We start from the raw sequence: 20,004 nt of genomic DNA on the forward strand, positions 1-20,004 counted from the left end.
CGTGCTTTACCACGTCCCCCCGGGGTCCAGCACCTCCCGCACCTCCCGCAGCTCCGCTGCCGGCTCTGCCGGGGCTGCCCCCGATCCTGCCGCTGAGCGGCGCCCCACGCCGCCTCAGCCGTACAACATGGCGCCACACTAGCGCCTCCGCGTCCGTACAACATGGCGGTTGCTCCGCCGCGGGCGGGAGACGGGCTGTAGCGCGCAGGCGCTGCTATTCCTTCCGGGCTCCAGCGCGCCGCTATTTCAATGTTGACCCGCGCGTTCGCGCTTCCTCTTCCGGGTCCAGCGGCGGCAGGTATGGCGGCGGGTGGCTGAGGGCTGTTGGCGCCCATCCGCTCCCATCCGCGCCCCGGCGGGAGGTGGGGGCTGCCGGCGGGCCTGGGGGGCTGTGGTGAGGGGCCGGCGGGCTGTGGTGAGGGGCCGGCGGTGGGGCAGAGCTGCGCGGCGGAGAGGACGGCCTTCTCTAGGCCTCTGCGGCCCGTCTTCCGGGCCGGGCCCGCGTCTCCCCGGGCCGCAAGCGAGCCGCTGCCCAGGGCTGCGGCGCTGGCACCTGCCTTCCTCCGGCGCAGCGCCCGAGGAGTGCCGGCCCCGGTGGCGTGGGGGTTGCCCTGAGGGGCTCTGAATGCGGCCGGCGCGTCGTTGGGGCGTTGCTCCCTTACGCCGCTGCAGAAGCGGGGTAGGGCGGGTTTCGCTGCCCTAGTCGCGTTGTGTTGGGCCCGGAGAAGGCTCCGGTCTGGGCCTAGAGTGTCACTAATATAGTTTGTTGTCGGATGAGGTAGGAGGAGACAGTGGTGTGTTTCTTTCAGCTCGTTTTTCAGCCTTGGCGATGAAACTTACATTGACTAGAAAACACGCAGCTGGTAAAGCTTTAAACGATTTTCTGGAGGAGCGTGACCTCATATAGGCAAGACTAGAGTGTTGAACTGCATTCAAGTTAGTTTGGATGAATCTTTATTGCAAATCACATTCTATCCACTGTCTCATGTTTTGGGTTTTTTTTAATGTAGCTGTGTTGGCTGTCATTGATGAGGAAATGCTTTCATTTCATTAATATTAATACAGAATCAGCAGCTGCTGATTCAGATCTAGCTTGGTGCTTCAGTGCAGGTGATGTTGTGATGTGTGAAATTTCCTGTGGACATTGAGCCATTAAACCAGTGCTGCTTTGGTTTTGACTTGTTTAGGTGTAAAAAATGGTTCAGCGCCTGACCTACCGCCGTAGGTTGTCCTACAACACAGCTTCAAACAAGACCAGACTGTAAGTAATATGTAGTTTCTAAGAAAACTTAATTTTTAAGACAGTTAAGTTTAAGTTTGGATTGTTACAGTAACAGAGTATTTTTCTGCCGTATTTAGGTCCCGTACACCAGGGAACAGGATCGTTTACCTTTACACCAAGAAAGTAGGGAAGGCACCGAAGTCGGCATGTGGTATATGCCCAGGAAGACTTCGTGGTGTAAGTATTAGCCTTATTGGTGTTAAGATTTTTTTTTTACAGCAATGTTTTTCTCAGTACAAAGAGCCTTTTCAAGTAATATGCCTGTTTCTTGATGAATTCTTGTTGGAACAACTTTTTTCTTTAAAATACTATTATCTGAATGTTGTAAAGTTTAACCAGTAACACAAGCTTTGAAAGCTTAAAAAGAGTAAGTGCTTTTTTTAATGCTTGTGGTTCTCATTGCTGTTATATCTGAACCTTCTTGTTCTATAAATTATAACTGGCTGAAAATTTTAGAGTTAGACTGAGGTGATACTGTAGCAGGTTTAAAAGTCTAAATTGGAGCTATTAGGTAGGCTTTAAAAAAAAAACAAACACGTAAGCCAAGTTTGACTTTCAGTTTTAGAAAAAAGGGATAAATGTTCTTAACGTGATATTATCCTCCAAAATGTATTCTTGGTGTAACACCGTTGCTCTTAACAGTGATGGGAATGCTTGAGTAATGTCTGTCTTTAAGCAGTTCCTATGCTTGGGAAAACAATCTCTTTTATAAACAATTTTTAACAACAAATCTATTGGTGAACGCCTGTGGTAGAATGAAAAGACCAGCTTAGGAATGCTGAAGATGGCATGTACAACAAGCTGTGACTTCAGTCAGGTTTTTGCGTCTTGAATAGTCAACTTCAGGTGGTACTGCTTTTTTAAACTATCGAAGCGAATTTTCTTAATATGGCTGTTATCCAAAATGACTGCCTTTATGATACAGTTCTCATTTTTGCTTTCTGTAGGTTCGTGCTGTACGTCCTAAAGTTCTCATGAGGCTGTCAAAAACGAAGAAGCACGTTAGCAGAGCCTATGGTGGTTCCATGTGTGCTAAGTGTGTCCGCGACAGGTAAACTTACATAAAGCTAACTTTATTCTTGAGGTTACTTTGTATGAGATTTTTGCGTCTCACTGCATAACATGGGCCAAAATTTTGTCTGGGTCTGACGGTGCAGTAAAAGGGAGGAGGGGGTAAGCATGGGGCACATTAGCAGTGATGTCTGCGATGTTTGCCCCTTGGATTTGAGCTATCTAATGCATGTGGAGCTCCTTCGTAGAGAGTTTGTGTTCTTCATGATTTCTTACTGCACTGTGGTGCTAAACAGTCTGTTCACTCTGGATTTTTATTTTATATTCAGCCCCCATAGTAAGGATTTTTCTCTTCTATTCTTTTGTCTTATGCAAAGATACTAGTGTAAGATCAGTAGAGCTTTTGGCTTTTTTTGTGGTGTTTTGGGATTCAAAGATACTAATTGGTTGCACATTAAGCATCTTTATGTGTTTAAGCTTTAAGATGGCCTTTACTGGGCCTCACTGAATTCAATTTCATTGGGTAACAACCATACATCACATACTTCCTTGGCAAGTTTGAGGAAAAAATGTGTATTACAAAGAATATGTCATCTCTATGAATGTTAATCAAAGCGGATCTCTGGAGTCAGCAATCTAATGCTGTTTTTTTCATCTGTAGTGCAAATCTTGCCAGTGTTTGTTTTTTTGGCTTGTGTGAGTTCTAAGTTAAATCACATTAGGTGCCACTGAAGACGAGTTGTTACAGCTGCAGATCCATAGCATAGCTTTTATGTGTTAAAAGCCAATTCTTTTCCGAGTGTTTTCCCAAACACTTCATGAGCTTGGTAGGTCGCTTTTAATATATGAGTATGCCTTATTCTACCTAAACCAAAAAACACAGTCACCTTCCCTGTAATCGGCAGGTTTTCTCCTGCATCTGTTCAGGTATCTTTGGTAGGTTTTGTGTACCAAATCCATATGGAATGGGATTGTAATGTTTCAAGGTAGAAGGGCGCGTGGTATATTTGTGCTTTTAACTCGAAATCATCAAATAGGCTGTTGATGTGAGTGTTGTCCCTTAGGTCCATCTGCATGGTGGCCCTACATGTCTTCCAGAAATAATGATAAATAGGTATGACTTGACCTGCCAGCGTTTTCTCTGTTTATGTGCAAAAAAGCTTTAATCCTGAGAGGGGAGCTGTTCTTGTTTGGATAACTGGACTCACATAAAGTTTTCTGTAGTTCTAAGGAAGAGAGCTGACCATGACTGGTCATGCCAGTTCTGACTTGAAGAACAGCTAAATCAGTTTGCCAGCGAGGAGTTTTGCTTTTTGCCTTTGAAGTTAGTGACGGTGGTAATTTTTCCAATGTTTAGCCATCAGGCATTACCGTGCTTGCCTACAAGCCGCTCACCCTAAATCTGCAGGCGCACTAGGCCTTCTTCCCCAAACTTCTGCATTTGGACAGTGCCACTGTCCCTCTCTTTTGATGCTGGCAAGAACATCGATGGCTTCTCTTTTTATGTAATTGTGGAACTAACACCACATGTGCAATGAATGTTGGAGACAGCAAAGCTAATTGTAACTTTGGCTTATTTTTGTGTTTTCTCTTAAGTGGATACATGTCCTAAAGTTGTTGTTTTTCCTTTCCAGAATCAAACGGGCTTTTCTTATTGAGGAGCAGAAGATCGTTGTGAAAGTGTTGAAGGCACAAGCACAGAGCCAGAAGTCAAAGTGAATCTATTTGTAGTTTCAGCCCAATAAATGAAAGCTCCGCTTTTCTTGTGTCCTGTCATTCCACGTGCTAGTCAAAGCTGGTAGGAGCTGCTTCTCACAGCTTGTTAAATGCAGAATTGGGTTTTGGTGCAACAAAAACAGTCAGGGTGCTGTGTTCTGTGCTGCCTGCAGACAGGGAAATCAAGCAGGTGGAAGGAGGTTGGGTTAAATAGGACTGTCTCACAGTCCTGTAGAAGGGTGGGAGTAAGTTCAAGCAATGCAATTTTTTTCATGGCAACAGCTGTGTAGGATGTCATCAGAGGACTTGGTGCAGAAGGAGGTTGGGAATCTGAAAAAGAAAAGCAAATGAAGGGAGGCTATGACTAAAGAGTGGGAGAGAGATTGTCAGACTAAGAAGAGGTGAGCTAGTATGGGCCTAAGGTAGATTTTTTTTAATAGTATGTGCTGTAGTTACTGTTACTCAAGTCTGAGGGTGGGGGGGAATTGTCTGACTTCTTGAAGCCAGTGCTGTGTCCACCAGACTGTTACATACTGTTACACCTGGATATCCTGGAGGAAGGCTGTTGTATTCTGTTTGTTGTTAGGTGCTTCCCGGATCAGCAGTTATGGGTATGATACAAGCAGAGCCCCGGGGCCCAGCTAGGGTAGACCTTTAACGGCTCCCAGAATTAGGTTTGAGAGTAGCAATTTAGGCCTCTGGTATGGAAACTTGAAGCAAAGTTCTGTTGGATCTTTATCCCTGAGGATGTCATGGTAATGTAAAAAGCAATTGTAAAAGGTGAAAATGGGCTTGTTTCGCTGCTTTGCTTCATTCTGTTGTGCAGAGAGAACTGTAGATATGCCTCTAACACTAGCCGGGAGTGCTTTAAAACACTCGGGGATAATTCTTGCATCACGTGTGGGTGCAGTGGTGTTCCTCACCCCCAGCTCTGAATTTTGGAACTTAGTACGACAAGAAGTGGGTATCTTGTTTTTACCAATAACAAATCTTTGGGATTTTTGAATAACCATTTTTTCAAAAAGGAGTGAACTCAACCACCGGAGTAAGGAAAGAGGAGAAATAATTACTGAACACGCGGACTTACTTGGGAGCACTGAGGATGCCATTTGAAGAGGTTTCTGAGATCACTTGGGGAGTCTGCTCAGGCTGTGGCCCTCAGAGGTGTGTGCAGATTTCTCTTTCTGACTGTACACTGTCTGCTTGCACTGTGCCTAGCTCTGAAGCTTGTCAGGCTGTGCAGTCAGCCAAGAAACGGGTCACAGAAAGCTTTAGTTGATGAAAAGACCTGCCCTTTTTGGCGGCAGCTAGCTGGTACCCTGGGTCAGCTGCCTGCAGGCTCACAGTGGTGGTGGTGCCTCCTGGGTTGGATTGCACAAGATGGCTGTGGTCCAGGATAACACCACGCCTGGCGAAAGGAGTTGTACCTCCTCAAAAGTTTCTTTGCAGTGTCCCAAGTCATTAAAATAATTCTGTCAAATTCTCAAAACGGATAAAATGTTGCAGCTAACTCAAGTAGCTCTTAAGTACGAAGCGTTTCTGTCTCCTCAGCTCAGGTTGTGCTAAAACTTGTTCCAAAGGCTGCAGATAATTAAAGGAGGTTTTAAGAGTAACATTAGCACCCTGGCATTTTTAGGTGCTGTTAGTATAGTTAGTTTACAAGGTTAAAATTCTATTAGTTGTTACTTTACTGTGCTAGTACAAACTTCAGTACTTTGGCATGCTGGAAAAATGGTTTTAAAGCAGAAGTGGCAAGTAGGGTAGGCGTGTCTAACCTGCTCCCACAGTACTCTTGATTTACATTAAAAGCTGTGAGATTAGAGGTTTTCCTTGGGGCTTTTGGAAAGGAGGCAAGATGGAGGGAGAATACTTTTGGAATAATTAGGCGAAATGTCACACACATCTGTTGAGAGGCAAGTCGCATTGAGAGGGAGGTTTTTTCCAAACAGGAGGGCTAAGACTGAAAGGGCTTGGTATTGAGATGGTGTGTACTGCCTCTCTCCGGTGTTAAACTCTGGCTGCTGAAAGGCACCCCTCTCCCGTGTCCGGGGCTTGGTTTGGGGGTTTTGTGTGGTTTTATGGCCCTGTTGCTCCTCTTCAGCTGGCGCTTCCATTCAGCCCCCGGCTGTCAGGTGCCTTTTCCGAAGGAAACGCTTCCCCTGACGTCAGGAGGCTTGCACCTCCCCACAGGGACTATTGCGTAAGGGAGGCCGGTGGCGAGCGCTTGTGTAGCCCTACGCGCACACGCGTGTCCGCGCCCACCGGCCCCGCGGGACCCGGGAAGGGGCGGCCACGTGGCTGCCCCGCCCGTGGGCGGGGCTCTCGCACCTTGCCCCGCCCCCGGCCCCGCCCCAAGCGCCTCGCCGTTACCCAGCACCGACACGTCAGGGCTGTTGGGTCCTGGCAGGTGAGTAAGATGGAGGGATGCCCCGGCGGCGGCGGGCGCTCTACGTTTCCAGGTGGTTTTGCGCAGACAAAAAAAGTCTCTGCTTTGTGCCGGTCCTTCCCGCCCGGGGCGTCACTTTTGGGTGCTTTCGTTTAGATTGGCTCTTTTTTAATCGGTAATTTACCCCTGTCAGGACGCGGCAGCCAATTTCCGTTTCCGCCTTCGTGTCCGCTCGCGGAGGGCAGCCGCGGCGGGCCGAGCCGCTCCGCGCCGCCGCCATGGAGACGCTGTACCGCCTGCCCTTCGCCGTGCTCGAGTGCCCCAACATCAAGCTGAAGCGGCCGAGCTGGGTGCACATGCCCTCCGCCATGACCGTTTACGCGCTGGTGGTGGTGTCCTACTTCCTCATCACCGGAGGTGAGGCCGGGGCGGGCGGGAGACCCCGCTTACGGAGTAGCTCTTCCTCTGCGGGGCGGGCTGCAGGCCCCTGCCCCGGGTAGCAGAGCCCTGAGTGCTGCTGAGCACTCGTCCGGCTCCAAATCGGTCGTAGAACACGAACCTCGGCCACCTCCGGGCTTCCCTGCGGTGTTAAAGCGGTTCTCGCGGTTTGCTGCTATGAGTCAAAAGTGATGCTTTCTTTTCTCCCCACAGGGATTATCTATGACGTGATTGTGGAACCTCCCAGCGTGGGGTCGATGACAGACGAACACGGGCATCAGAGGCCGGTGGCCTTCTTGGCATACAGGTGGGAGCAGGGCTCAGCCCCCGCAAGTGAGGTGCTGCTAATGCCTAAGCACAAGTGAATGAACCCATCTTACAGGGCTGTGCATCTACCTTGGTTTTTTTGAGCTCTCTGTGCAAGGCAGGATCCGTTCTATATCAGTCCTTGGTTTGCAAATATTCCAAAAAAACCCAACCCCAAAACAGCGTTGAAATAAATGGAAATAGAAAAACTCAGTCCTTCTAAAACTTCTAAAAATGAAAAGTCTGGTAAGAAAAAAGTTTTGAGCTGGCAGTACTTACCTTCCTTCCAAACGCTTGCTATTAAAGTTGAGTTTTATAGTGGATGCGGACACATTTGGTCATATTTCATAACAGCATACATAATGTTTGTGAAACTTCCAGTTCTGGCCTTTTTAAACTCTAATGTAATTGGGACTCTTGTGTCTGAGGGTGGGGAACACAGTTACAAATGTGTAACAACACAGACTTCTTTGACTCTTCTGCTTCTATTACTGAAAATTAGCTATAGACTACTTAGTAATAAACTGGTCCAGGGAGGGTTAAATCTACATTTGTAACTCTGTTTTTATGTGTGTGGAAACAAATAATGGTTTTTGCTGAATACCAAGAAAGTTCTTTGAATCTGTGAGGTCTGTGAAATACCTCGTGCACGGACTTTGACTTGGACTAGTATATGTCTCAGACTGGCTTGGATAGTTGCAGTGTACATGAATCACGCTACTGCAGGGAGTTGATAGCACTTTAGTACAATTCAGTGAAAACAACATGAAAGAAGATGAAATTGTTTGTTTTCAGGATATGAGGCAATAATGATAATCTCTGTTTCTGTATTAGCATCCACAGTAGTTTCATCCATGCCAGTTCTATGAGGTTGCTAGTATTGCGAATTACAAGGTGTGTTGGGTTTGTGTGGCAAGATTTTGGTAGAGAAGGGGCTACAGGGGTGGCTTCTGTGAGAAGCTGCTAGAAGCTTCCCCCCGTGTCTGATAGAGCCAGTGCCAGCCGCCTCCAAGACGGACTCGCCGCTGGCCAAGGCTGAGCTCATCAGCGACGGTGGTAGCGCCTCTGGGATAACATATTTAAGAATGGGGGAAAAACCTGCACAACAGCTATTGCAGCTGGAGAGGGGAGTGAGAATATGTGAAAGAAACAACTCTGCAGACACCAAGGTCAGGGCAGGAGGAAGGGTGAAGACCATGGTGAGGCAGGCTGTCCCTCTGCACCCACGGAGGTCCACAGTGGAGCAGATATCCACCTGCAGCCCATGGAGGACCCCAAGCTGGAGCAGGTGGATCCCTGAAGGAGGCTGTGACCCCGTGGGAAGCCCACGCTGGAGCAGGCTCCTGGCAGGACCTATGGACATGTCGAGAGAGGAGCCCATGCTGGAGCAGGTTTGCTGGCAGGACTTGTGACCCTGCGGGGGACCCACGCTGGAGCAGTCTGTTCCCAAAGGACTGCATCCTGTGGAAGGGCCCCATGCTGGACCAGTTTGTGAAGAATTGCAGCCCGTGGGAAGGCCTCACGTTGGAGAAATTCATGGAGGACTGTCTCCTGTGGGAGGGGCCCCATGCTGGAGCAGGGGAAGAGTGTGAGGAGTCCTCCCCTGAGGAGGAAGGAGCGGCAGAGACAACGTGTGATGAACTGACCGCAACCCCTATTCCCTGTCCCCCTGTGCCGCTGGTGGGGAGGAGGTAGAGAAGATCGGGAGTAAAGTTAAGCCCAGAAAAAGGGAGGGGTGGGGGAAGGTGTTTTAAAGATTTGGGTTTATTTCTCATTATCCTACTCAGATTTTATTAGAAATAAATTAATTTATTTCCCCAAGTTGAGTCTGTATTGCCCGTGATGGTAATTGGTGAGTGATCTCTCCCTGTCCTTAGCTCGACCCACAAGCCTTTCGGTATATTTTCTCTCCCCTGTTCAGCTGAGGAGGGGAGTGATTGAGCAGTTTTGTTGGGTTGACCCTGGCTGGACACCAGATGCCCACCACACAAGGAGAGGAAAAAGATTCAGTGACTGTGGGAAGCAGGAGACTCGTGATCCAGGTGCAGTATTCTTTCTGCATCTTGGCTTCCACTCTCACCATCTGAGCTTTGGAAGAAGGAAATCCGACAGTGTAGGCTGACAGAGAGCCAGGGCGCTTTCAGGCTGGGTCCCCACAATCTACGTGCAGGCTCAGTGAGCCAGTAGCAAAACGTACTGCAGGAAAGAACTGCTTTTGCTGTGTGCTGGAACCAGTAGATGTGCGTATGTGCTGACGTAGTGCTTTGAGTGGGATTTGTGCTGAGATGAGGATTCAGGCACTGCTGCCTAAACATTGGGATGGGAATAAGAGTTGGAAAGCTTAACGGCCCAGGGGTTGTGGTTCCATACTTTGAATCATCTGTGAAACCAGGTGCTACTTTGGACTAGATATTTCTGAAAACTGATGAGCTTGTGAGGTAGCCATTAGTATACGCTATTATGTATAAAACTACTAATATGCTTGACTGGTCACCTTGCAGACTATCGGTCCCAGAGATAAATTACATATCAAAGCTTTAATGTAACTGCATAACATCAGTTTTCATTCCTTCTTTTTATTAGAAAGTCAGCCATTGAAGTTATTCATCCTGTGTATTTGTACAGCTGAAGCAAGTTGAGTAGATGGGGTTTGAAATGTAACTAGTGTCTTTAAAATTGATCTTTTTCTGACTCTCTCTTCTCCCCCCCTCTTTTTTTTTCTTTAGAGTAAATGGGCAATATATTATGGAAGGGCTTGCATCCAGTTTCCTCTTCACAATGGGCGGCCTAGGATTCATAATTCTGGATCGATCCAATGCACCAAATATCCCCAAGCTGAATAGGTTTCTTTTGCTCTTTATTGGATTTGTCAGCGTGCTTTTGAGCTTCTTCATGGCCAGAGTTTTCATGAGGATGAAATTACCGTAAGTGATTTAACACTCTTTCAGCTTTTCTTCTCTTCTGTGGCTCATGTGTGCCTATGTTAAATTCAAGAGTAACAGAAAATACAATGAGGTATGCTAAAGATGTGCAGCTTGGCTGTAAGTTGCTTTTTTTCCCAACGCTTTTTTGGAACAAGCTGCCTTGAATGAGGTGGGATGTTTTGGGGCCAGCTACTGTAAGATTGTGCTGTGGTTAGAAAAAGGTGACGGTTCCTGGTATGTCAGAAGATTTGATTTGTGAGTCTGACTTACAATGACTTTTAAGGTAGACTGAGTATGTACTGGTCAGGTAACAGTAATTACAAGGTAGGGCTTTGAGGAAAAAGCAAGTGTCAAAGAACTTGAAGAAAGGCAAATGAGTACTTTATAATGACAGTGTACATGAGAGATCGTAACTAGAAGAACTGATGGCAGCAGTAACGAGTGTTCAGAAACATCCAAAGCAGTCCTAAAGTAAAGATGATGTCTCAGGTTTTTTTTGTTGCTGGAAAACCGAACGTAACATTGAAGCGTACAGTATATGTGATGCTTTAATACATCTATACTCACAGATCAAAAAGTAGGAAAGATCTGGAGCTTTCAGGCTATGCAAAATCCAAATGTAGGATTTTCAATCCCCCCCCCCCCCCCCTTTATTTCTCAGTCCATCTATTTAATTTAGAACAGCCGAAACCTGATGTTTGGAGGTACTGGTAGTTAATTTCTGGAGTAGCTCCGTGAGGTGTTGACTTAACAATGACAGTCATTCCCCCTTTCTTATATATTTTTTTAACCTCTGCAGTGTAGTTAAAAAATTTTGTTTCATAACACAGAAGTGATGTGTTCCCTCGCAGCAGGTGGCTGGGTAGGGACCTGCTCTCTATTTTTTTTTTTTGCTTCATCGATGCTATATATTTTCTTGTTTCATTGAGTATACATTTATCTTAACAGTTCTCTTTCTTAAACTTATTAAAGAAACAGGGCTTCAGAGAAATGGAAGAGAAAAAGAGACCAGAGTTGTGTTGAGTGCCAGAAAATGTCGGGTTATACTGAATATCTTAAGACTGGTAGTTTGTGTAAAGGGTACAAATAAAGAACCTTTCATAGGGTTTAACCTGGGCTTCAAAAATGCCAAACAATTACCAAAGCTGGACTGAGAACAAGCTAATCCATTTTGAAGAAAACCAGCTGAAGAAGGAGCGTGTAGTTAAGCTGGCCAGTTTGTACCTTGGACAGGATTTATTGTTTTAAATAGCCTTGATCAGCAGAGTTTTTGGCAGTCTGATATTTTTCTTTTAAGACCATATGTCTCTTGATTTTTTTTTTTGAAGAGTGCTGCCTGTGTTTGCTAACTTTTTTTTCTAACTTATATTTTTTCTGTAGGGGCTACTTGATGGGTTAGTACCTCTTGTGATGTATGAAAGCCTGAGCTGAATTTACTCCTCTTCATGAAGTGTTTTAAGAAGAAGCAGCAAGAAACAAATTCCATAGTCACCATCAACAGGAAAGACACCTGGCCATGAGAAACAACTGGGGAAAGAGTGCTTTCTCTGCAAACAAACTCTCACTACCAGTGGCTGATTTGTAGTTTTTGAAGCAATGTTTTATCATTTCGGTGTTAGAGCTTTTGAAAAGAGCAAGTTACCTAGCTGGGTTTTTCTTTTATATCCCAACTCAGTATGAAACAGAGAACCTATCTTTTAGCTCTACCTGAAAAGAGTATCAGCCATTGGCTTGACAGTTCTTTGTTGCAGGTCTGTCTCCTCTTCCCTTTGCGGGACAATTACATGTGTGCATCGGAGAAGAAACACCTGAAATGTTTCTTTCCAAGTTATAATTAGAAAACTAGTAACTTTGGATACTTTACAGTTAAATACAATGTGTCTGAAATGATTTCAAAGGCACCTTTTGCCTTGATATTAATGGCTCTATGTGAGCAAATCCAGACATGCACTGGGAACGGCAAACTGTATGAATGTGCGTTTCTTTTTGAAAAAGTGTACGAAAGGAGCCAAATAAAACTTATTTTCTACAAAGTTATTTGACTTCTATGCAGTTCCTGAAGCTTTTTCTTGTGTGCATGGCCTGTTCTACATCCAGGTTTGAAATGCCATACCATAGCATGACCACATAATTTCAACTGTATTTTTCACTATTGGATAATGATTTTTTTGTTTTAAGTATCAGGGACAAGAAACCTCATATTTTCCATGAACTCATACTGTATCCAGATGACATACTGTTATCAGTAGCCAAGGAAACTTACTTCTGAAGCTGCTGGTTTGTCGTGTGAGAGGCGAGGTTCCGACTTATTTTGTCTTCATTTTAAAAGATGGAATGTTACTATCACGTTTCATTGAAGTAATGTATTGCATTCTGGGGGAAGAAAAGACCCCTCTAAACCTCCATAAATGTCTTTTTTGCAAGCCATATGTGTATGAAGCACTATTTTCATCTCTATAATAATTGTCAGTGAGAAATGTGGTTTATTCCCATAACTGTGAAGTAAGTATTACTGTTCACGTACTTAATTAAATTTCTGAGCTTGAGCTGTTAATCATCTGCTCTCAGGATGTCACTTCCACTCCCTCATTCTTACGTACAATGTGACTTCTGCGTTTGTTCATCTTACATGTTTGTCATTAAGATTTAAGGTAGCTTAAGCTGTTTTATGAGGCTCATAACTGCAAAGTTCCAGTCTTTTCAAAGTGGTTATCTTTTGGTCACTCTGGTTTTGCTGAGACATATGCTTACCTTCAAGGGGGAGTATTGATAATATGTAAGTAAATAACTGGATGCATAAGTCAACTTTTTAATACATCTGATAAGGAAGTCAAACCAGAAAGTCACTGAGTAATAGAGATCCCTATGGCTCAGTACTTGTCCCACTGCAGTTCAGCTTCAGCCTCCAAGTTTGCAGCTGATTCTAAATGAGCATGCTCTTAAACACTGTTTTTAATGGCATAGTTGAATGCCTGTGGTCTATGAAATGCATTTGATTGTAATTGCATGCTAGGTGACATAACTTGGGACAAATAAAATGGACTTACAATTGCAAGGTAGAAGATAGTTTTGGGAGAGTAAGAATAAGATGACTCTGTCTGCAACAAACAAGGTTAAATGATCCCTTATGTTTCTTTGGTTACAGGCTATGAACTAGATCTTGTCTGATCTCTGATCCTCTGCCAAAGCATGAGGCGCAGAGAGAACCAGGAAAACGAATGCAGAGCAGAAGACAGACCACCCAGAAATTAGGACCGTGCTAGGTAGGAAGATGTCAGAATGCACAACTGGAGGTTGGTTCATTTTGGATGTGGTTTTAGAGGCTTCTTGGTCACTCAAGGAAAAATTTCTACTGAGCACTGTCAAATAAACTGCAGCAAAGAGATATTGCTACGTGTTACAGGAATCCCATTTTCAGTTAAAGAAAGGCTGATATGTTCTGTAAACATATGCTGTTCTTTATAGGTAACAGCAGGTGGCCTCTACTGTAGCAGTTCAGGATAGTAATAGGAATATTTAAGTGACTGAAAGAAAACTACCTGTAACTAGTGACAATATCCATCTGTGTTTGGTGCTTATATCTTCTAGGGTGAACTGAACTGGATTGTGGGGTGGGAAGTTAAAAACGAATTTGAAGCACTGTGAAGAGGTAAAGCAAAGCTTATAGGAACACATCTATCCATGATTAAAAACAGAATTTTGGCAGAAAGAGTCAGGGTGAAGTGTAGAGGTCTTGATTTTCTGACTCTCTTGATGGAGAAAATACTGAATCCATGGCTCCTCTGTAGACTTCAGTATAATCTCTGAGTGATGATGCCTAGTCAATATAGTCAGGAAGAGATACATAACCTGTGTAGCTTTTGAAAGTTAGTATATGGATATATGAACCCTTAACAAGCCAAATGATCTTATACTTAATTGAGTTAAGCTGAAAAATACCTCTAGATAAAGAAACCCAGACATTGTTTTCTTTTTTCCCCCTCAATACTTTTTCCAGACTTCAGCAAATTGTGGAACGGTAACATAGAATCATTTAGGTTGGAAAAGACTCTAAGATGATCAAGTCCAGCTGTAAACTTAATGCTGTGAAGTCCACCTCTAAACTATGCCCTTAAGTGCCACATCTACAGTCTTTTAAATACCTCCAGGGATGGTGACTCAACCACTTCCCTGGGCAGCCTCTTCCAATGCCTGACAACCCTTTCAGTGAAGAAATTTTTCCTAATATCTAATCAAAACCTCCCATGGCACAACTTGAGGCCGTTCCCTCTTGTCCTGTCACTTGTCACTTGGGAGAAGAGACCAACACCCACCTTCGCTACGACCCCCTTTCAGGTAATTGTAGAGAGCGATGAGGTCTCCCCTCAGCCTCCTCTTCTCCAGACTGAACAACCCCAGTTCCCTCCAGCCGCTCCTCATCAGACTTGTGCTCCAGACCCCTCACCAGCTTCGTCGCCCTTCTCTGGACACGCTCCAGCACCTCAATGTCCTTCTTGTAGTGAGGGGCCCAAAACTGAACACAGCATTTGAGGTACGGCCTCACCAGCGCCGAGTACAGGGGGACGATCCCCTCCCTACTCCTGCTGGCCACACTGTTTCTGATACAGGCCAGGATGCCGTTGGCCTTCTTGGCCACCTGGGCACACTGCTGGCTCATCTTCAGCCGGCTGTCGATCAACACCCCCAGGTCCTTTTCTGTGGGGGAACTTTCCAGCCACTCATCCCCAAGCCTGTAGCGTTGCATGGGGTTGTTGTGACCCAAGTGCAGGACCCGGCACTTGGCCTTGTTGAACCTCATTCAAGTTAGCCTTGGCCCATTGATCCAGCCTGTCCAGATCCCTCTGCAGAGCCTTCCTACCCTCCAGCAGATCAACACACCTGCCCAACTTGGTGTCATCTGCAAACTTATTGAGGGTGTACTCAATCCCCTCATCCAGATCATTGATAAAGATATTAAACAGAACTGACCCCAAACCTGAGCCCTGGGGAACACCACTTGTGACCGGCCACCAACTGGATTTAACTCCATTCACCACAACACTTTGGGCTCGGCCATCCAGCCAGTTTTTTACCCAGCGAAGAGTGCGCCTGTCCAAGCCATGAGCAGCCAGTTTCTCCAGGAGAATGCTGTGGGAAACAGTGTCAGAGGCTTTACTAAAGTCCAGGTAAACAACATCCACAGCCTTTCCCTCATCTGCCAAGCGGGTCACCTTGTGATAGAAGGAGATCAGGTTAGTCAAGCAGGACCTGCGTTCATAAACCCATGCTGACTGGGTCTGATCGCCTGGTTGTCCTGTACGTGTCGTGTGATGGCACTCAGGATGGTCTGCTCCATAATTTTTCCTGGCACCGAGGTCAGACTGACAGGCCTGTAGTTCCCTGGACCCTCCTTCCGGCCCTTCTTGAAGATGGGCGTCGCATTTCCTAACCTCCAGTGAACTGGGGCCTCTCCAGTTAGCCAGGACTGCTGATAAATGATGGAAAGTGGCTTGGTGAGCTCTTCTGCCAGCTCCCTCAGTACCCTTGGGTGGATCCCATCCGGTCCTATAGACTTGTGTGGGTCTAAGTGGTGTAGCAGGTCGGTAACCATTTCTCCTTGGATTGTGGGGGCTTCATCCTGCTCCCTGTCTTCCAGCTCAGGGGGCTGGGAACCCGGAGAACAGCTGGTCTTCCTATTAAAGACTGAGGCAAAGAAGGCATTAAGGATCTCAGCCTTTTCGTCATCCTTTGTCACTATGTTTCCCTCTGCATCCAATAAAGGATGGAGATTCTCCTTAGCCCTCCTTTGTTGCTAACATATTTATAAAAACATTTTTTATTGTCTTTTACGCAGTAGCCAGATTAAGTTCTAGTTGGGCTTTGGCCCTTCTAATTTTCTCCCTGCAAAACCTCATGACATCCTTGTAGTCTTCCTGAGTTGCCTACCCCTTCTTCCAAAGGTCATAAACTCTATTTTTTCCTGAGTTCCGGCCAAAACTCTCTGTTCAGTCAGGCTGGTTATCTTCTCCACTGGCTCATCTTTCAGCACACGGGGACGGCCTGCTTCTGCGCTTTTAAGATTTCCTTCTTCAAGAATGTCCTGCCTTCCTGGACTCCTTTGCCTTTCAGGACTGCCTCCCAAGGGACTCTTCCACCAGGCCCCTAAACAGACCAATGTCAGCCCTCCGGAAGCCCAAGGTAGCGGTTCTGCTGACCCCCCTCCGTACTTCTCTGAGAATTGAGACAAGTTTGGAAGGTCTGTGCCACTGAAACAATTTTTGGAAGGAGGGGGACATTTCAGCCATTTTGAGGAGATACTGATAAATACTCTTGCTGGTAAAGATAAGCGTGGCACTTTTTATAAGTCCAAATACCAGCTTTTTAAATGTGTAATTGTTAACTAAAACCTATAATATTTTTTACAGGTAAGTTTATTTACTGGTATGAAGTAGTCCGCACTGATGCCTGAAATAAACTGACGCCTTAGACTGATGCAGAATATTTTTTAAGCACTGCCATTAGACTTTCTTACTAATTTACAGCATTCTAATTCTAAATATATTGTGCTTAATGGAATTTTGCTTAGGAGGCTGAAAGCGCTTCAGTTACCTACTCACAAAGCTGGATACCAGTTATGTATTCTATATGCATAAATACATGTTCTTAATATATGAATTAGGAAGCACTAGATATTAGACTTAAGAGTTACATTCTTGGAATCAGAGACAATCCTAAATTTCTTCTGCCGCTCCCACTGCAGGGACCCAGCGTGGGTATGAGGAAGACAGCAATTCTCACTTGTTTTCCTGACACGCATGGAAATGCTGCAAGAGATGGAAACTGCTTTCCTACAGCACAGCAACGTCTGTGACAATGTAATTGGTATTGTGCGTTTGTGAATGTGATGATTGTATTTTTCCTTCAGCGTTACAATTTTCCTCACAAAAAGGGTTGCAGCAATAGCTCTGGCCTATTTTTAGAATTTCTAATTGTCACTTCTCAACTTTGCAGTTACTTTGGAATATTTTTCTTCCAGAACATGGTTAAAGAGGGTTGAAACCATTACAAGGAAGGAATTGGAACAACTGTAAAAATCTCAGAAGGAGAATATTTTGTAATGTTCTGCAGTTGCATTGAGGCCTTTCGGCTATACTGATGATGGGAGAAATCTGGATAAATCTGGATTTCAGTAACAGCAAAAAATACGCTAATGCATCGAACTCTTCTTAAAGGGTAGTGTTTCATGGGAAGCAGCTACTAGAAATAGGAGAGTTTCTAGGTGACTCGGTTTCTTTGGTAAGAACTAATTATGCTGGTGTCTTTTTTGTTTGACATGGATACCCGTCAGTGAAGAACTGGACTGAGACCACGAGCTCATTTTAGAGCAACAGCTGTGGCACTATAATGGGAGTCAAGCGTGTCTGACTTGCACCACGTTTTAATTGGTGATATAGATGCCAGGCGCCACATTCTGATACCTAGTCTCTCGAATCTATAAGGCAACTTGCCGAGCTCCTGTTTGATATCAGTTTTGTTACTAATGTTCTTTGGGTGTAAGCTGGAGTTTCACTTCATCACATAACTATCCCATGTGGGTTCTATAAATGTCAAAGCTCTTAGAGTGTTGTACCTGCAGGCTGCAAGAAATAGCATTTAGCTGTGAGTAAATCAGATCAATATGGTATCACCTGCTGCCTTATGCATGCGAAAGACTGACATTTGTAATTTCCTTCTTTTTTTTGTATCAGTTTTCACTACAAAATCAATGTTGAGGTGGGGTCTGGTATCCCTTTGTTGTCGGTGGCAATTGTATGCTCTTAGCTGGAAACAGGGAAGGAAAAATTTTGAAAGGACTCGGACTGATTGGGTTCTTCTAGAGTAAACTGTGAAAGCTAAACTTTTTCTATGTTAACTTGGTAGACAGGCTGAAACAATTTCAGAACTTTCCGCTATTCCTGAAAGCTCCTGGACGATAGGTAGTATGTTCACTATATTCAGCCTTCCAGTACCTCATCTGTCTTTAAATGCGGCTGAAGAGTGTGAGGGATGGGGACTAGTAAGAAAATAAGCTTAACTTTAGCCTGAAGAAAAAGTTTTGGGGCGTGGGGGAAGCATTTTAAGCAGCTGGAAGAAAATGGCCAAAGGATGAGTAGCCAACTTGGGTTTTTAAAGAATAAGTCTTATGAAGAAAAAGCCGTACATGAGAGTTACGGGCCCCGTGGATAGAAGAAAAGCAGATGTTTAGGCTGTAGCTTTTGATACTGTCTTGCATGTTATGGAAACTTGGCTTAGCCAAAACAACTGTAAGCTGGATGCAAAAGTACTTGGAAAACCATTTTCAGAGAGTGTTTACTGATTAGTTGGTGTCCTTTTATCAAAGTGGAAAGATAGATACTTTTCTTTGAGGTCTGTCCTGTGGCTAGTTTTGTTCAACACCCAGTGACCTGGATGGAGTAGGGAGTACTTACTAAATTAGCAGAAATCATAGCACTCAGAGGCTGCTGGGAGGGCAGAATTAGGATGCATAGTGATCTTAACAAATCAAAAAGAGTGCCCTAAAAAAAGGTAGGCTGGTTCATCCTTTCTAGGAACAGGTGCAAAACACCAATGTTACTCAAGCAAAATAACTGATGAAAAGTGGGATTCCTCAGAGTAAGTCCTTGGGTTCTGCTGCACCGTAAGCTGACAAGGAATGTTTGCCTTTTGTGCAGCAATACACCATCACACTGAGATATTTGCAAAACTTTTAACTACAAAGTATATGAGGCATAAAAGTGAAAAGGAAAGGAGTAATTTCATTTCTGCGTCAGTAGTAGGTAGAGCTTAAATAGCGGCAAGGAAGAGTTGGGATAATACTAGAAAAATATTTTTGAGGGTGAAATAGTTGACTACTGGACTAGCTGGTCTATGGTGGTGATGGGATTTCTGCTGTGTGCAGCTTTAAGAACAGGCTAGGCAAATGCTTGTTAAAATCTGCAGATACGTCTGGCCGTGTTTTGGGGTGAGGGATTGGCTTCTTGAGGTGTCTTCCAGCAGCTGCCCATCCTTATTACTCCACGGATGAGAACAAAACTTTTGACCTTCCAAACACCGCTGCTCTCTGTCTTTAAAAACAGTTATGGAAAGGTCTTTGTAAATAACTGAATCTGTCCTTTAAAAATATCCCTGCAGTACAGTTGTAGGACAGAATCCTGCTGGCCTTGGTTCAGTCTGAAAAAAATCGAGTAGTTATATGACCTAGACATGACAGCAGAAAAATAGCTCCATTAACTGCCTACTGCCAGAACAGCAAATGAATTAGCTGTGAGGTAAGGAAAATAGAAATGTATGGATGAATGTTTAAGGCCTTTTCCTTTCCTAATTTCCATGTTGGTCTTTCACCTAAACTGTGTTACAATTAGGCGGCTGTCAGTATGGCTGCTGTATTAGAACAGGACGATGAGGGGGTGGAGGGAGCCTGTGATATTTCTAGGAAGTATTTTGCTGATGGAGCTTTCTCTCTGTTTCTGCCTTCTCGGAGCTGGAGCAGCAGTAAGACACTAATACACTTTTCAATTACACGGGCTTCTCCAGACCCCTCCTTTCAGGAGCTGTACTTCACTGACCCATGGAATTTAACTTCTTTCATGTTTTACCCAAGCGTGTCTGCCTCTCTCTGCTACAGTTGGATGTTACACCAGCTCTGAACTACTGTGTTTCATCTGCTTTTGCTGGCCCGCTGCTGGCCTGAGCTCTGTTCGAGGGATTTATACTATTGTCTTTCAGCAGCTGCCATCCCTTGGTTCTTTGCTGTCATTCTAGACTTCCGAGTTTCAGGACACCACTGCTGGTTTTGATCGCTCTCTTTCTAACTGCTGTGGTATTTCTGCCTTCACAGGGTGTTATTTATCAGCCTCCTCAGCTCTTCCACTTCCTTACTCCTCCTGCTCTGGTACCTCCTCTTTTATCACACCGAAATCCAT

The 20,004-nt window shown here is 44.9% G+C and overlaps 2 protein-coding genes across 3 annotated transcripts; both read left to right on the plus strand.

Moving 5' to 3' along the window:
- Positions 1–320: 320 nt before the first annotated feature.
- RPL34 (ribosomal protein L34) lies at positions 321–4,053 on the plus strand. The gene is made up of 5 exons (XM_059817961.1): positions 321–362; positions 1,188–1,261; positions 1,360–1,459; positions 2,230–2,333; positions 3,928–4,053. The coding sequence occupies exons 2-5, from the start codon at positions 1,197–1,199 to the stop codon at positions 4,010–4,012; spliced, it is 354 nt and encodes a 117-aa protein (XP_059673944.1). The 5' UTR covers positions 321–362; positions 1,188–1,196; the 3' UTR covers positions 4,013–4,053.
- A 2,599-nt stretch (positions 4,054–6,652) lies between these two features.
- On the plus strand, positions 6,653–12,100 carry OSTC (oligosaccharyltransferase complex non-catalytic subunit). 2 transcript variants are annotated; one of them, XM_059817811.1, is made up of 4 exons: positions 6,653–6,812; positions 7,047–7,140; positions 9,866–10,063; positions 11,444–12,100. In XM_059817811.1, the coding sequence occupies exons 1-4, from the start codon at positions 6,674–6,676 to the stop codon at positions 11,460–11,462; spliced, it is 450 nt and encodes a 149-aa protein (XP_059673794.1). In that variant the 5' UTR covers positions 6,653–6,673; the 3' UTR covers positions 11,463–12,100. The 2 variants fall into 2 exon arrangements, with proteins under 2 accessions (XP_059673794.1, XP_059673795.1); XM_059817812.1 differs by lacking the exon at positions 9,866–10,063.
- The last annotated feature ends 7,904 nt before the right edge of the window (positions 12,101–20,004 follow it).

Source organism: Gavia stellata, chromosome 5, assembly GCF_030936135.1.
Source record: "Gavia stellata isolate bGavSte3 chromosome 5, bGavSte3.hap2, whole genome shotgun sequence".
NCBI classification, from domain to species: domain Eukaryota; kingdom Metazoa; phylum Chordata; class Aves; order Gaviiformes; family Gaviidae; genus Gavia; species Gavia stellata.

What these genes read in the sequence shown, in the direction of transcription:
- RPL34 (XM_059817961.1), top strand. Translation starts at nt 1,197, where the DNA reads ATGGTTCAGCGCCTGACCTACCGCCGTAGGTTGTCCTACAACACAGCT. An exon ending in GCTTCAAACAAGACCAGACT is followed by an intron (nt 1,262 to 1,359) that starts GTAAGTAATATG and finishes TGCCGTATTTAG; the next exon opens with GTCCCGTACACCAGGGAACA. An exon ending in GCCCAGGAAGACTTCGTGGT is followed by an intron (nt 1,460 to 2,229) that starts GTAAGTATTAGC and finishes TGCTTTCTGTAG; the next exon opens with GTTCGTGCTGTACGTCCTAA.
- OSTC (XM_059817811.1), top strand. Translation starts at nt 6,674, where the DNA reads ATGGAGACGCTGTACCGCCTGCCCTTCGCCGTGCTCGAGTGCCCCAAC. An exon ending in CTACTTCCTCATCACCGGAG is followed by an intron (nt 6,813 to 7,046) that starts GTGAGGCCGGGG and finishes TTCTCCCCACAG; the next exon opens with GGATTATCTATGACGTGATT. An exon ending in GTGGCCTTCTTGGCATACAG is followed by an intron (nt 7,141 to 9,865) that starts GTGGGAGCAGGG and finishes TTTTTTCTTTAG; the next exon opens with AGTAAATGGGCAATATATTA.